Here is a 17,073-nt window from a genome sequence, read left to right as displayed (position 1 = left end):
CAGCTGTGTGCGCGTGCGCAGGTGACGTCATCGCGAGGCCAGCTGATTCTGAGCTTGATGGGGTTTGATTGATTAAATTAATTGTGTAAATGATTCGAAAACTTTTTTATGAATGAACTGTAATTTAATAACCCCAAAAAAACTCTGTGGACTAAGCTTACTCCAATAATTTGTCTTATTTGATTTGTACTCAAATATTTCCATAAACAAGTACCTAATATTTATTTCCTACTGAAATACGTAGGCCTAATGGGTTTGCTGCTACAAGGGAGGGAAAGGTTTTTTGATCAAATTCAAACATTATAGGATAAAATATAGCAATATGCCAAATTTGATCAATATATCTCCATAAGCAAGCAAACTACAACAATTCTCTGCATTCTCCATAAAAATAACATGTGTTTATGTACAGTTTTTTTTTTTTTTTATTTTCTCCGTAACCTTTTTTGTACAACAATGCGTCAATGTACGAAATTGTTTGGGGTTTTAAGCTCTAGTCTACCAAGTGGCTGAAATGAAAATCGATAATTTACATTTTTTAAGAGTAAAAATTCGAAAACCCCCGTTTTTCAAAGCTTTCAAATCCCCATAGCATCCCGTTCCCATTACCCTTTCATGTTGGCTCGTGAACTAATTCGATTTTAAACAGCTTCATGCCAAATTTAATAAAAGGTAGGCAAAAGTTATTTCACCAAAAACCATTTAACTCACAAATAATTCTGCTACAATATTAAGTTTTATATCTGCCACTGAACAAGATTTTGCTTAGACAGTTTTCTACGTTATAATAGGCTAAGTTGCATTACCTTTAATAGTACTACAGCAAACCTCTCGTCGAAATTTGCTAGCTTTATATTCAAGGCAGACATAGTTGAATGGCTCATAAAGTGATATTGAAGATATATTTCTTTTTTGGAGATTCATACTAAGATAGTGAGTAGGGCAAATAAGATGTTTTTTTTTTAATTTGCAGTTTGGTGTATAAGAAACTGAAATTTACAACAGCTCACTTATACACATCTAATGTACAGCGTGTATTTTACGCAACCAAAATTGCAAGTCGAAACTCACTGTTTACAGAAAAAAATCACATGAGCTGGATGCACTGCTTCCTCTGCTTCATTCCCTATTAGCTTGTATACATTTTAGAATGGTTTTAGCAAAGGCTTGTGCTGGGAAATTATTATGAATAAGATCCAACATGTGTTTTACTCAAACGCAACCAGTAAAGATTGGGACTAATCAGTGTAAACAATGCTAAAACGTACATCAGCTGATTACCAATAAAACAGAGTAAGCAGGGGTGCCAATATATGAGCTTGTGTTGTCCCTTTACAGCAAATCTCTGTAATTCTAATTCGGGTAGCGTAAAAAACACCATGTAAGGTCTTAATTATTGTACAACCCAGAGAGTAAAGGTTGTAGAGGTCTTCAATTTAACTAGAATTTAAAAATGGAAATTTAAATACTTCATTTCACTGTAACATAATAAAGACATCCTAAACACACAGGTATTGAATTAAACTTTAAAAATTATAATAAACTATAACGTTTATTAAAATCCGACTCATTTCACAAATTCAAGTCCAAACAACCCAATTTCATTTCTTTACGTTGTAACAGATACTGAAGAAATGCAAATGTTTTTTATGTGAGATTTTGCAAATGTTAAAAGAAATGTGAAATGCAACCCTGATTTGTAGCAAAGCTACGTTTTGGTTTTAAAATTACTTTTACATAAGTTTGAGGGAAATGAAGACGCGCACAGTAACATGGCAGAACTGGGATTCTGGCAGATTGTTTCGTATGTTGGATGTTCAGTATCCAGCCATGTCCAGGAATGTCTGATCAATGTCGTTGATAATGTCCTTGTAGATCTCCTTCTGACGGAGGACGTCGTCTGAAAATTAAGCAATTTACATGAATATTTGCCAGAGATAAAAGTTAAAATAAATACAGCCCAGGCTACAGAAGAAATAAACATAGCATCATTTTCACCTGTGATTTCATTCGGGGATTTCGTGCTGGGTGACAAACTCTGATTTTTTTTACTTGTGAAAGACAAATTGATTACATTTGAAATAGCGGAGCGAAGCTCTTTGGGATCAACTTCAATGCTATCGTTAAACACTTAATCTCAATAACGGGTGAAGATATTTTAGCCAAACTTACCAAGGTTGTTTTGTCAAATGTTTGGTTTAGACATAACCAATTTCAAATTTTGATAATGTCTATATCATTTTAAAGAAACTCAAAGTTTTAAAATTTTAACATTGGTCTTATGGGTTGCTACGATGGTTACAAAATAACGACGTAAATGTAAACGAAACAAAGAATCATTGCATATGTTATAATCAAGCCACGACCTAAACACAGTAACACAGTAAAAGGAAAAAAAAATCGGATGTTGTCAACTACTGTACTGATCAAAAACCACAGAGAAAGTCTTAGATTTACATTTAAGTCGCAATTTGGAAACGACCACTTATCGAATAGGTACAGTCGTAGATAAAACATACTTTCTGAGGCATATTTGATTTACAACAAGATTTTATTTACGTTGATAAATAAGGTTATAACAAATAATATTTTATCTTAAACAATTCGTCGGTGAATTAGCTTCATGGATCCAACTCATAAATGGCAAACTTAAACAGGTCCACAACGTAGGAAGTGGTGAAGGAAGTAGTAAATGTGAGAAGTGCGGATTATGTGAAACGTTCATGGAGGGGCAGTTAGAAATTGTATCTAAAATACTAAAATGCTATGGGAAGGGGGAAACAAGTCCACAACGTAGTAAGTTGTGAAGGAAGTAGTAAAGGCTGGCGACGCAGAGTGAGGGAACCATTTGTGGCAGTTGGATTAATGTATCTGCAAAATGTTATGGGAAGTGAGGGAAACAGGTCCAAGACGTAGGAATTGGTGAAGGAAGCAGTAAATGCTAGCAGTGCAGAGTGTAGGAACATTTGTGTTTTGTAATATATATATATATATATAAACAATTTTAATTTATTGTTTTATTATTGCTATGAAAACAATCCTAGTAGATAATCACTATTTACATCGAAAACACAAAAATAAAACTAATGAAATGAAAGTGTCTCACCTATTATTCTCCATGCAAAGATCCAACTTCATGCCGTCCTTACAGCTAAAACTGGGAGTTCTGACACGAGCATGACGAGGAATGAATCATGCTAATACAGTTTGTATGATCATAGACAAAAGAATTATATAAAGACCGTCAGCTGTGCTGTGGTTCGAATAGGTTCTGGCACACACCACTGGGAGCGCCATGTAGTTACGGCGTACGCGCTACGTAACTACACAGCGCTCCCAACAGTGTGCGCCAGAAACTATGGTAACCATGGTAACCGCAGCATGGATGAAAGTCAATATTTAATTCTTTTTGTCTATGGTATGATAAAGGTTTTTTGAATCACACAATAAAATACAATATGCATGATTTGATATATGTAAATATTCAGAAAGATGTTTGAGATATTTTTTCTTGTAGATAAACTGTATCGTTAAAACTTTAAAAATTTCAATAATTATTGTTTTTATCAAGCTTGTATTGAGTATATGTGGTAAGTTTTTTAATATACAATTGTGTCCAATAGGATAAAACACTAAAACTTTGAGATTTAGGTTTTGAATGCAATGCTATGCAGATTTTAATAATGGAGTATTGTTCATACATTTTTTTATTTAAGTTCTAAAAATCCAACTCCATGTCAAAATACTCTTCTTAATTCAACACTCAACGTAAACTATTAGTTTTTTACAAAAAAAAAAATATAAAAACTGTAATCTATGTGGTAAATCTAGGAAAACTGATAGTCATCAAACTGTAAGCTGTATAAAATTTATGTCTCATTTTACACTATAAGCAACTATGGATGAAGTTTCTTGTGATTTTGAATATGTCTATTTTCTGTATCTGTACAATATTCTTTTGTAAAACAGATTTTAGATGTACGTTTATTGTAAGAGAGACTTTATGAAAATATTTACAATGAATGAGAATACGTTGTATGCATGGCTGATTTTGAAAATGAACTATCTAATAAAGGCACTGACTAATTAATGAGTAAAATCATAATCAACTGAATGGCTCTGCAATCTAAATGCATACAAGCATGTAGGAATGCATGTATGAAAATACTGACAATGAATGAGCATGCGTTGTTGGCATGACTGATTTTGAAAAAACATGAACATTTCAAACTAGACTACCAAACATCAATTATCCATTTTGAACATTCTCATTATTTTCATCTATACACATGTTTCAATGATGTGGAACAGGCGTGGTAATAAAGTATGGTTTTTCACACAAATCTTTATTTCAAACTCACATTTTAGTAAATAAATATATGTCTTTAAACCAACAAACTCTAAAATATGTATACAATAAATGCTTAGGATTTTAAATTACCACACTTCAACTAGAACTTTCCAGAAAACCGTTTTCTTAAGGGGAAAACTATATTTACAGATTATCAAAATATATAACAAGGAATAGTGTAGGGTTGGTAGTTGTGGAATAAACAGTAGGCCTATAAAATATCTGGTCAAGTTTTTCATTGGCTCAGAATAATTTAGTACGTAAAGTTTACTTATTCCAGGTTTCACGTGTTTCAGAAAACATTCAATAACACATTCTGCAGGCAAACAACCTTACATAAATAACTTGCCCACTTTTCTCGACAACGTTTCAATAATTTATCAGCAAATATTGAAACTCCATATTCGCGTTCCAAACTGTTCCCGAACTATATTGCATATTGTTTCTAAAAACATGTCTTTCATAAATACAGATCTCTTCATAACCAATTTCTAGGGGTGGAGAAAATTCATAAAGATGGCATGACGATGTATGTTCAATACCCAAGAGTTTTGTAAGAAATATTAGTAACATTTTGTAAGAAAACAAAATGGGTAAAATAATAGAGAGGTCGAGGAACTTTGTAATTAATTTCGTGATATTGAAATTAGATTCCAGCCATGTCCAAGAAGGTCTGATCAATATCGTTGACCATGTCCTTGTAGATTTCCTTCTCCTTCAGGACATCGTCTGTAACCAAAACGTAAATTAAAGATTTAGTACAGCCTTTAATTATAATCATTATTAGGGAGGAGCGCAACTATTTATGTAAAAAAGTATTAGATAAAAATTATGTGGTGTACAGTACTACACAACAGAAATATAGAGAGTATTGTGGACACGGTTTCAAGAGCAATAGCAGTTAACAACTTCACACTAAATTAACTATTTCGTGTTTGAAGATAGAATACCCTGAAGATGCCGTGCCATATAGTGAAATACCTAATAGGTCAACAACTTCAATTTAGGAAATAAAAAAGAAAAACTGGTTATATTAAAGTATTCCAAAACAAAATTCTTTGAATAGCAGTGCTTGGTTCGTTAGATATACTCGAAGAGCTTGGAGTAGAGTCTATCTCGACCTTTATTGAAAAATGCCTCCTTAAAATTTCCAAAATCTTTAGACAATGTTCCTAGAGTAATGTGAATAAAGTAATATTGAACCAGAAACAAATGTTGTAAAAGAACTTAGAAATCTATTGAGGTTAGGAGTGAAATGCCTTATTCACCTTAATACCACGAATTTAAGATCAGCTGTTTATTTATCAAGGATCATGAGTTCAAACTCCGATCAATCAAGGACAGCTGGATACATCTTTGAAACATCAAAAAGCTACTAAATTTTCCCAGGATCGAACTGGTGACCTTTTGATTGTCAGGCGAGCTATAATCACTCTGCTGCCCAGCTATATATTTAAGGTAGTTCTTCAAAAACTCTGCTATATAATGAAATAAATGGTGATATGTAAGTAAAACATCAAACGTACAGTATGGTATCTCAATATTCTCTCGGCGTACGGTAAAAACGTATGGAACAATCGAAAACAATCATATTGGTTGGTTAAATAACATCAACAATAGAAAAATAAATTAAGTGCCATATGTAACAATGTAAAAAAGGTTTTCCGGAACAATCCTCTGTGGTTCTTGTATATAAATAATAAACTATAAACTATGTACACAACAATAATATACCGTTGTTTCAGGAATTTTCGTGGGTATACGAAATTCATGATATTAAATAATGAACTTGTGAAATTAATAGAGAATCTAGGTCATGAGCACTAAAGTCATTCATCTACCTTAGATCCCCAAGTTAAACATTTAGCCAAAACCACTTCTACTTTCCCAACATACTTTTACCATCCATCATTTTCTCCGAGTTTTTAACCGATGTCTAACACAGACTTACAACAAGACAGTTACAACTGCTCTCACTACGTTGGAAATCTTAAGTTTGTTTTCACTGCAGAACTTTCTATTTAAGAAAACTCTGTAATAAATTACTGATGTCATTTGATGTTTCATGAAAATTAGTGTCATTCCTATGGAAAGTTGCCAAATTTTCAGTAACGGTTATTTCAAATAAATTTATTTCATCATTTCCCAAGCTCTTATAACGTTTCTGAGTAAAGAAAAAATGATCAGCTGATTTCCTCGTCGTCTTATGTTTTCCTTCCCCTGAGGTTTTTCAACGTCTCTCAGATGAACCATAACGCGTACCAGATATTGCCACTTTCAGTACATGGTATGAAATATACAATTTTATAAGTACTTAGTTTAAAGAGGCTGCTTACGAATGGTTTACATAAGCCACCTTTTCTGGGTATATTTTCATCCACAACATTTAGGCGGTTTTAGAGGAAGAAATCTATCTCCTCCACTTAACCCTTACCTTTAAAATAATAGCTCAACAGCTGATTCAGAAACATATAATAAACACAAAAAGCCTAAATATTGTGAACGAAGTATCAATAGATGAACTTCAAATAGATGGCATTCTACGTTTCATACTATTAGTACCAGGGGGCCAAGCCATGGCTCGCTGTAGTTTGTTTCGATTGTAAATCAAACTCACGTTTTATTTAAAACTAGTTATGGCTTTTATTCAATTTATTCTGTTGGAAATTTTAACCTGGCAATGCTCAAGGCATTCATTTGTTTTACAGTCGATGAAAGGTCGCTCGTTTATAATAGCCTATACTCGCATAAACATTGTTTTGACATTTTGTTTAAATCAAAACAGCTGATTACTTTAAGGATTAAGTTTTGGTAGGAGAGAGCCAAGTTAAATAATCAGTATTTGATAGTAACTTGGAACTATTTTCACATATATAGTGTTATCTTCAGTGTAATCTTTGCACAATAGTAACAACTTATATTTTTCCTTTTGTACTGTATTTTGTAATTTGCTAGTATACTATGTGTGGAAACATTATTATGAACACGTGTTACAATTTACAAGCCTTTTGTTTACTTTTTCCCTGTTATTTTGTTCAACCAACACGGCCAACATGGTTAATTTAAAATTTTTTTACTTTCAATTTCATTTTTTCACGTAATTAGATTTTTGTTGGCAGTTTTAACTGCATTAAACACGTTTTTAGGCCAGAAATTAATTATTTACGACATTTGAAGGAAATCGTCGATGCTGTTTTTGAGATCTTTGTGCAAGCAAGCATACAAGTATACATACGAACAAGCAAACATTGCTCATATAAGAGTATAGGATAGGATAATAGTTTTAAGCGATTGCAAATAGTTTGAAACGTAAATACGTTCCCGTAATTCACACTGTCCAGACGAACGGTTTCCGTCCATTACATTTACACCCTGGCTTCGTTTTTATGTTTTATCAGCTTCGTTTTATTGGTTTGTTTACAGGCTTGAGAGGATTTTAAACGTAAATGTCATCGGACTTAAAGTTTCATGCTACCTGTTGGTAATAATAGACGTGATGAAATCTCACTCGTTAAATTCTCAGCATTTTGTTAGTATGACTTTTTGCCAATCAATTGATCCAATATTATTGTCAAAGATTATCAGTAGTTATGTTCCGATAATGTGCATTATTTGGTTTTCTTCTTAGGACCGGATTTAAGTCACCAAGGACCTGTTTCGCCATATTTCTTTCTAAAATATTTAAACATCTACCCGTATTTATGTATTAGTAGACCACTTTTGTGGATGCACTTTAGAAATTATTGTGAAATAAACAAAGATAAAATAAATTTCCTATTTTACAATAATATCCAACTATTGTATACAAAACTAAAAGTAAAATCTCTTAGTTCAAGATCCTATAAAACCTGGCGGATCCTGGTTTACCTAGCGGGATAACACCTTAGAACAAAAATTACAATGAAAAAACTTCTTATTAAACCCCTTATATTAATACTTACTTTACAAAGTATGTGTGCAAATTTTCCTAAAAGTAAGTGGCCTTTTGGTACTCTTTGTTTAAAAAAGTCAAGGACTACAATTTTGTTACTTTTCTATAGATAGCGAGTAGAAAATGCAATTAATATTTTATTAGGTTAGTTTGTGACAACGATACTAAAAAAAACTTTAAAATGAAACTCTATTTTAAAAACAGCGTATCAAACATTTAAAACTATTTATGACTTTTCACATTAAGTGAGCCGTTCGTAGTGGTTAGTTTAATTGATTGTTCAATTAACTAAAACGTATAAAACGGAATGACTGAAAATACAATCAACTTAATTAGTTCGATTAATTCTACGAGTTGTTCTGCGATCCGGAAATTAAAATTAACTGCATGTAAACCAATACCCAATTAGTCTACCTAATTAGTCAATTCAGTTTATTCAATTTTTTATACTAATTGTTGTTTATCAAATAACCTAGGACTTGTATTAAGCTGACGTTAATTTTTTTGATGGTAAAAATTAATAAAAACTTATTTTTTAGTTAGAATGTTTAACCTAAAAATGTTTTTCAACATCAGGATCGGACTGTTGCGCTGATTTATTCAAAGTTATGGTGTTAACAAATTTGAAATAAATTCAAATTAAGTCGGACATTTTTATGTGGCTTATTGTTTCTACGGACGCTCTACACTGTATACGACAATGTATATCAATAATAACATAACATGTATGACAATTATTTAAACGAAGAGTGTTTCGGCCTCTGAAAACCTTTTTATTAATAAGAACTATTTGCTTCGGCTAAATCAGCTGATATGCATCTGTTGTCCTTAACTCAAGCTAACTCTTTTCAATGGAAAAAGTAAAATTTTTATCTCTTGGACCCAAAGAGGTTCTTTCCAACACGAGGTTTAACAAAATGAACGAGGGTCCAAAATATATTTTGCCCGTGTTGTGAAATATATTTTCATGGTATTCTTACCATGAATATAATTAAGAATCGTAGATTTCATTAATTTTTAACCTTTATTAATTTGCTCCCAGGATTGTTACAAATTTAATAACGCATACGAACAGCTTTTACCATTACTATATTTTGAAGCAATTAGTATTACACGTATTACACCGCCAACATAATAAATTAATATTTTATTGCGGCAGTACTTTTTTACATTTCAATTTCTCTAAATGTCGATAAAGGGGACCACTCCTAGGTAAATACAACACAACACGATAGAATACAGAATATATGTTTAAAATAATATGATAATATTGTTTTCGGAACTATTTTCTTCTGAAAAAATAGCGGACAAGTTTTACAATTTATTATAAAAATGTACAGCTGAATGTCTTCAAGTAAACCTGATTTTTTTCTCCTCTGTGGAAAAATGAGCTTCTTTAAACCTGAGTGGAACACAATCGGTTTTTGCTGCATGGCAAAACAATATTGTTTGTTTACTTTTTTCCATTTGGTTCTCTTAACAATTTTTAGCTGGATCTATTTTAGTCCTCTAAATCAGCTGATATACATCCAATGACCTCCAGCTGATTATTTTCACTCAGGAATAAAAACGCAGTTTTTTAATCAATTGTGACGAAAAGGGATCCATTTTGTTTACGTTGTATGGCAATGTCAGCTTAACTATTCTAACATGACCTTGCTCTGTTCTAGAATATACCTTTGGTTATAGTTGCTAAACTTACATTTTAATTAATCATAATAATAGTGGTTAATAGAAATTAGACAATATTTACCTGTGAGGACGACGAAGGAGACACCAACACCACAATCAACAAACATCTGGTATGAGACGTCACAGAACATACACTATTCTACAAGTGGTTATGATATGTTATGTATCCTTTGCTAAATTCTTTTGCATACTATTCTGCAACATCAATGAAATGCTTTTCCACGTATGCTTTGGATAATACACATTTTTGTTCACTCCCAGTTGAAAATATTTCTTTTTTAGCAATTTTTACAGCAATTGTGTTCTTTCAATGTACCATACTTCTGATTCAATTTAGTTTGTTCCTTTATCATTCTATTTGTGATTGATTACATAATGCTGTTTTTATGTTATTTATGTAATATTATTTTGCTGTTTTAATTGTAAAGACAAAATACATTGTGATATGTGTCTTACAATTTTTTTTTTTACAACTTGCTTAAAAAAAGTATTTGCTATATTGTAAATAGATGTGTATGTTTAGTTGAATTTAATAAATCAATATACGTCGAAATAAATTTAACTAACCTAAAAAAATAGGAAAGAAGAGATGTTAGATTTTATTTATTTTACACAGAGAAATGGTTTTTTCAGATTAATTCAGATATATAGGCCTATCTGGCTATAGTTTTCCACAAGAAACTGTCCTTTACAAAAACAAAATGTTAAAGCTCTTCGACGTTTAATATCTTAACTTATTTGATAATTGTATCTTATCAAAATGAAATAGACTTTATGGGATAAAACGTAACCGTGTTCAGTACTGTATTTTTGTACTATTTTACCTAATTTGTGCATGTCAAGTAAGCCTTAAAATCTTTGATGCAGAACCAAGTAGCTTTGATATTTCGTTTGTATTTCACTCTAATTTCAGCCGATTGACAAGATCCATAAAATAATTTATAATTGAAATGTTGATGCGTTGTAAACTGTAATAAATATATTTCAAAACATGTTAAATTAGTAAAACGATAATTTGTACCAAAATATGTTTTTGAAATTTATTTCAGTAATAGTTTAACCAGTAACCAAGTTAGTTTTAGTAAAATACTTATACATTATCTGGTGGGTTAAACGATACGCTTTTATAACAAATAAGTTACAAGAGAGTCACCTCGAAAACACCAATCTTTTCAAAATCCAGATTTCTTTATAAATAAACTTTAATAATGTTTTTAACTTGTCAAAATGATTTATTCCTCCCCATTTACACGTTTACTCACTTAAAACGTGAAAAATATTGAGCAAAATATAAATATTAAATAATGGTCTTACAACATTTTTCATCGACAAATAGTTCTTGGCATAAGTGTTGGTTGTTATGTAAAACGTTTGCTGCAACAATTTTGAATGTTTCCAGTTGTGTTGGTTTGATGTGATCTACCTACTATTGCCCAAGGTGCAAAATATCTTCTAATAAAATACACACATTCTGGACAGAAACTAATGACAACGTAACGATTACACAATGACGTGCCACAAAACAATAGGTGAATGACAAGACAAAACCACCACAAGGACCACACCTTTATTTACAGGGTCGGACAAGCACGAACCCGCTTATAATATTCACTCAATGCTACATTACCTTAAATAGTTTCATATAAATTATATTACAATAGTTCACCAATTGCTTAATGCTTATACATACTGTACACGTAAATATAAATATACCGAAAAACCTCAAGCGTTAACTCTTGCGACAAACGAAAACGAAAAACAACGATTTAATCCAGAAAATTCAAATCTTAAAGTAGGTTCTTTCATTTGCGGAGCAAATGAGTGAAAAGTTGCCAGGTTGGCGTGGGCCGACGGACTCCGCGTGGTCCAGGATGGAGAAGTCCTGGAGGATGATGGAAGTTCAGGAGGTTTAGTAGGACAACATCTCTGAGAAGGTGGAGTCCACATCTCCGGAGAGAGCCTTGTAGCGGTCTGTCTCGTGCTGAATCTCGTCTGAAAGAACAATAGCAAGTTTAAACATGTTTGAGGTGAGTTAGGAAGGAAGCATTTGCAACACTAACTGAATGAGAAAATGTTGGTTCACTAGATCACTAAATTTGGACGAGTTTAGATTACGTAGGGATAAATTAGTGTTTAGAATACCATTATGGTTTCAATAATTGTATGGGTTTTAAAAGTTGTGAAAAAAGTTAACAAAAAGAGTCGAGAGTGAAAAAGTGACATCCTGCTGAAAAAAGCTTAAACAGAATCTACAGCTGTCACATTCAGAATCTACTCTTTTTGTCTACATTATATACATTTTTACAATTTTTTTCCGTTTTTAATTCATTTTTGCTTATGTATATCAACAATTTCAAACAAGACTAGGTAAGTCAACGTCAATATCGACTTGCACTACCAATTCTTTACAGAATTTTTTATGAAGTTCTGGATTTAATCACATTTTATAATAATTCAATCAAATTGTAGTGAATAATTAAGCCTTTACCAACATATTTTGTGTTTATAAAACCGTCAACGTTGGAAATGCTTCCTTTGAATCAAACATGTTGCATATTTACATGACAAGTAACAACAAACCGTCAGCTACAACTACTATACCTTCTACTCACTACCTTGTCAAAAAACTAAAAAGGGGAAAATAAAATATTGTATGAAGAAATTTTAGTAATAAGCGGAAAAGTAACGATTAGGTTACAAAATGGTACGTGTAAAAAAAGTTTCACAAGAGGCACGAAGAGACACACGTAGATGAGAACAGAATTTATAAATACTCTAGAAAAATATACACAAGATACTAAAGCAAAGGAAGAGATTATTTAATTCCTGAAATAACAAAACCATGCATAATTAAAAGCCAATTTCTTTGTTTAGGCAATATTTATTTACTAAGTATATTTTCACTGTCTATTTTAATCTTAATGTGTTGCATCACATTAAGAGTTGTCATTTTAAATTTAATTAATTGATCACATTATAGGAGATTAACTGAGTTAACGATTAGCTGATTTTAATTTTAAAAAAATTCTGTAGATTCTTATGACAAATTAGCTACTGTAATTAATTCAAGAACATTAAAAAAATTTTGAATGTTCGGTTTTAAGACGAGTGCTTGCTTCAACTGTTGCACCATAAGATGCCATGGACAATTTTTCATGTATTAGACATTTTGCCAACAAATGATTAAGAAAGACCAGGCTTTCTAAATATAGATTTTAAATATTTATAGGATTTTGCTTGCTCAGTAAATAGTGAGTTACTTAAGGTGGGCTCCGAACCTCTGGTTTATGAGATTCACAGCTAAAAGCAATTAATTTGTGATTGGCAGGAATTGAACTCGGGCCTCCAGATTAGAAGTCCCGTGCTCTAACGAAATGACCAGTCGCAAAAAGCTTTAAAATTAAAATTGTAACAAAATACGTGTTAAGACAATACATGTTAAGTCCAGGGGCCAGAAACATGAATTTTGATAGGTGTTAAATTGTAAGAAAACATAAGTTATCTACAAAAGCAATAAGCATTAGTAACATACAGTTCTTACCTTAACATGTTCCGCAGCATCTTCACTTCTTCTCATCAGCAATCACAATGTTAGCAACACTTACACAACTTACATTGAAGTTACTTACAACAGTCAAATGATTGGGTAACTTAATTGCCAACATACAACTTCCTTATAAAATTATATTTGTGGTAAATATTATGTTAAGTTATCTTTGGATTGTAACATTTTATGTTATCAGTTGTCCGAGTAAACATTTATTGTAGGACAAAAACAGTGACTGCATGCATTTATCATGCGTGTTTCACAGGATTGATTTGACACAGACATATTTAATGCATAGACAAAAAGGTTACATGAAGTTGTATTTTATATGAGATACACTAAGTTGTATATCGTGATCGTGTCACAAAGTTTGACTAATTTCTACATGTAACTCTAATGTACGACAGGATGAATGACAAGGCGTAGTAGAAGAACCATCAAGCGTCCGAACATATATTTCATAAATCGTCATTAAATCTATCCACATTGCAGTGGTGACAGACAATAAGGCACTATTGGCAACATATCTTACATTACATTTCCTCGAATAGTTTCATCTTATGATAACTTAATAATACGACATGAACAATAAAAAATATACAATTCACCAATTGCTTAATACGTACATCTTAATAAATAGTCACACAAATGTGGTTAGTCTCCAACAATCAGACAGCGATAAGTCGGTACACCCAGCGATAATCTCTAGAAGCGAACACCTCCAAGGCTAACCACACGAGTACAATTCAAATTTACTGCAAACTAAATAAAAAGCGTTTTCAACAATGCGATTAATTATTTCTTTCATTTGTCAAACGTTGCGGACAACGAGAGACGAATGAGTCGTTAGAGATGTCGCCCAATGGAGCCTTATGTGGCGCGATCGGTGAGATGAGTTTTTAGATGTACAAGGGGAGATAAGTCTAGTAGCCAGCCAACTCGGCGAAGGTGGAGTCCATCTCATCGGCCAGGGACTTGTACCTATCCTTGTTGAGTCCAAGCTCGTCTATACACAACAACAACACGACATGAACAACAACACAACAACATGTAGACATAGACAAGCCTCGTGAGTTGGAGACAAGAGACAGAGAAAAGAGGGGAAAAGAAAGAAAACAAAACACAAAAAGTTAAAAAATAACGACAGTGGAAAAAATAAATTAAGTTCAGGCAAATAAAGAAAAAGACTTGGAGATAAAGAAGCAAGTAGATAGAGTGAGAAATAAAAGAGGTGTGAGACAAAGAAGAAAAAATAAGTTAAAAAATGTAAAGAACATAAAAATATAGTCAGAAATACAACGTATAGAGGCATGTAAAATAGAATAAGAAAATATATTTACATTGAACTAGCCTTGTTAGAATTTTAGATAAAACATTGACATTTTTATTATCTAGAATTAAATTTGATAAAGCCTTTAGAATCCTTACTCAGGTAATTCAAGATTTTCTATGTTTACAATGTCATTAAATAACAAAATGAATCGAATTTTTTATATTTCCCTTTTGAAACAAACCTTTTATTTAAATATTTTAAATGTTGACATTTTGTTTCAAATTATATTACAGTAGTACACTGTTTTTTATTGGATCTTGTTTAAACTTTAATTTACTTTTTAAATACCATAAACGTAGACTAAAACTAACACAAGGACAACATACATTAACAAATAATGGCATTAATAGCACAAGCACAGCAAATTAGGACAAAACTCTAAATGTTAGAGGAATAAACTTAACACAGTATCTTCTGAGGCACATCATTGAAGTACAAAGAAACCATAATTCTGTATTGGAATGGTGAATCGAAAAGAATAAACCATAAATGGAAATAAATGTTATGGTAACCATAAAGTATGTGTAACAAAACTGCACATCACATAGAGATCATGAGTTGTTGCTAAGTAGAAACTTGAACTTCTCATCGTTTTCCATCCAATTACTATGATGAGTAAGAACAATATTTCGATGTTTCTCTCAATAGGCTTTTTTTATATTTCTGGGAGTATTCGATCAAAGTAAAAATGTGTTGATCTTTACTTACGGTGAGAAAAAATTGCTTTAGATAAGGTTCTGGGTTCAAATGTGATTCTTTTGAAGAGTTGTAGAAAGGAGTATTTTGAAATTTTTTAGGGTAATATAGAACTAGTTTTTTTTCACTGATTCAAATGTAAAATGAGTCGAGAAGACATTCCTTCGGGAGAATATTGTAGAATCTCATGCTTCAATATCGACGATAGGGTGGACAGACATGCACGAAGATGTACATGGAATGGGTACATGCAGACTGTTGGGGCTACAGTACAATGTACATTGGGATAGTGATAGTGACACTCAACAAATACAGACAAGACTAAGAAACAACGGGTTTGTCCAAAGTTACCCTGGGGAAAAAACCTCGGGGCCTACATTTCCCATAGAGTCCTGATAGGAGTCTACGAAATTCAAAAACCAAAATGGGAGGTTCTCATCAGAGGGTCTTCTCCGGGAGTTCGACAATACCTTTTCCGATGGCGCTTTGATGGTTATTTTCATACATATTACAACACACATCATGTTAATACAAGGCTCGCTGGGACTAGGCGCCCACGATTTCTGTGAGTGTCGCGTCCACGTCAGCCATGACGGTCTTGTATTTGTCCTTCTCTGTGTGAAGTTCATCTGCAAACATCTGCGAGTCAGCAAAATGGCGGAGGCGGGAGTGAGCGCCACAGAGCAAGCAGCATAGAGTAAGCGGACGTAAGCAAGCCAATAGTACCTTATTGCTCTATGTTACAAGCGACTATCGAAGGCAAGATATTATTGCATTACGAAGCTGTTCTACTGATTAACCCCTTGGTATCTTATGTTTAAACTTAACTATTAAAAATGCTGTACAATAATGTATTTGAATTTAAATATTCTGATATGGCATGACGTGAATGTATATTATTACATACAAATAACATGATTATTGTTTTCATGCTAATGGATGAGGTTCACTGTGTCTCCTGTTATTTCATGTCAGGAAAACACACACAGGTTAACATAACCAAAGTTACACACAATCATAACAATCAAAAATGTTACGATTCCATGAAAAATCAGATAGTTGCTTAAATAATGCTGTTCAGTAAACCACACCATTACACTTGTGACCGGCTTCAAAATTAATTTTACAATGGAACAAAAACATTGCTTTAAAACAAAAACCCATCGACTTTTTCCTTTTGGTTCGCCCTCCAAGAGAAAATTAAAACGAATATATCATCGACCCACTTAAATAGCTAAACTCGTTTCTCCTAAGCGTTAAGCATGCAAAGCCAGCGAATCTGTTGATAAACACATGGAACATAGCGAAATAAAGAACGTTAAAACCAATGCCTATGAACGCTACAGCAATAAGCATTGTCGATTTTACCGAATGTCTTAAGAAATATTTGAAAAAGTTAAGTATTTCTCGAATCTGACCTTCCAGCCTGTCGACCTCCTTCTGCAGTTTCTTGACGGTCTTCTCGGCGAACTCTGCACGAGCCTCAGCCTGCAACAGGGAACGATCATGTGATCAAGGTACCC

The 17,073-nt window shown here is 32.5% G+C and overlaps 1 protein-coding gene across 7 annotated transcripts in view; it reads right to left on the bottom strand.

Annotated features, from left to right (window-relative positions):
- Nucleotides 1-1,533: 1,533 nt before the first annotated feature.
- The window catches only part of LOC129003175 (tropomyosin-1-like), a 35,154-nt gene continuing 19,614 nt past the window's right edge, over nt 1,534-17,073 (bottom strand). For 3 of the 7 annotated variants that reach the window (XM_054431445.1, XM_054431444.1, XM_054431440.1), the window contains exons 9-10: nt 16,969-17,038; nt 1,534-1,900 (exon numbers count right to left, since the gene is read on the bottom strand). In XM_054431445.1, coding sequence (XP_054287420.1) covers nt 1,818-1,900; nt 16,969-17,038 — 153 coding nt within the window. In that variant the 3' untranslated portion in view covers nt 1,534-1,817. Of the gene's footprint in view, nt 1,901-4,330; nt 5,081-11,522; nt 11,967-13,947; nt 14,528-16,020; nt 16,180-16,968; nt 17,039-17,073 lie in introns of those variants that run through there. The other 4 variants (XR_008491626.1, XM_054431443.1, XM_054431441.1 and 1 more) reach the window with 4 other exon arrangements.

The sequence above is a fragment of the Macrosteles quadrilineatus genome, unplaced genomic scaffold (assembly GCF_028750875.1).
Source record: "Macrosteles quadrilineatus isolate MER2022 unplaced genomic scaffold, UCM_ALF_1.0 Scaffold_9__3_contigs__length_116548681, whole genome shotgun sequence".
NCBI lineage: Eukaryota > Metazoa > Arthropoda > Insecta > Hemiptera > Cicadellidae > Macrosteles > Macrosteles quadrilineatus.
The sequence above is the reverse complement of the archived record's forward strand: the minus strand, read 5'-3'. Positions and strand labels throughout refer to the sequence as shown.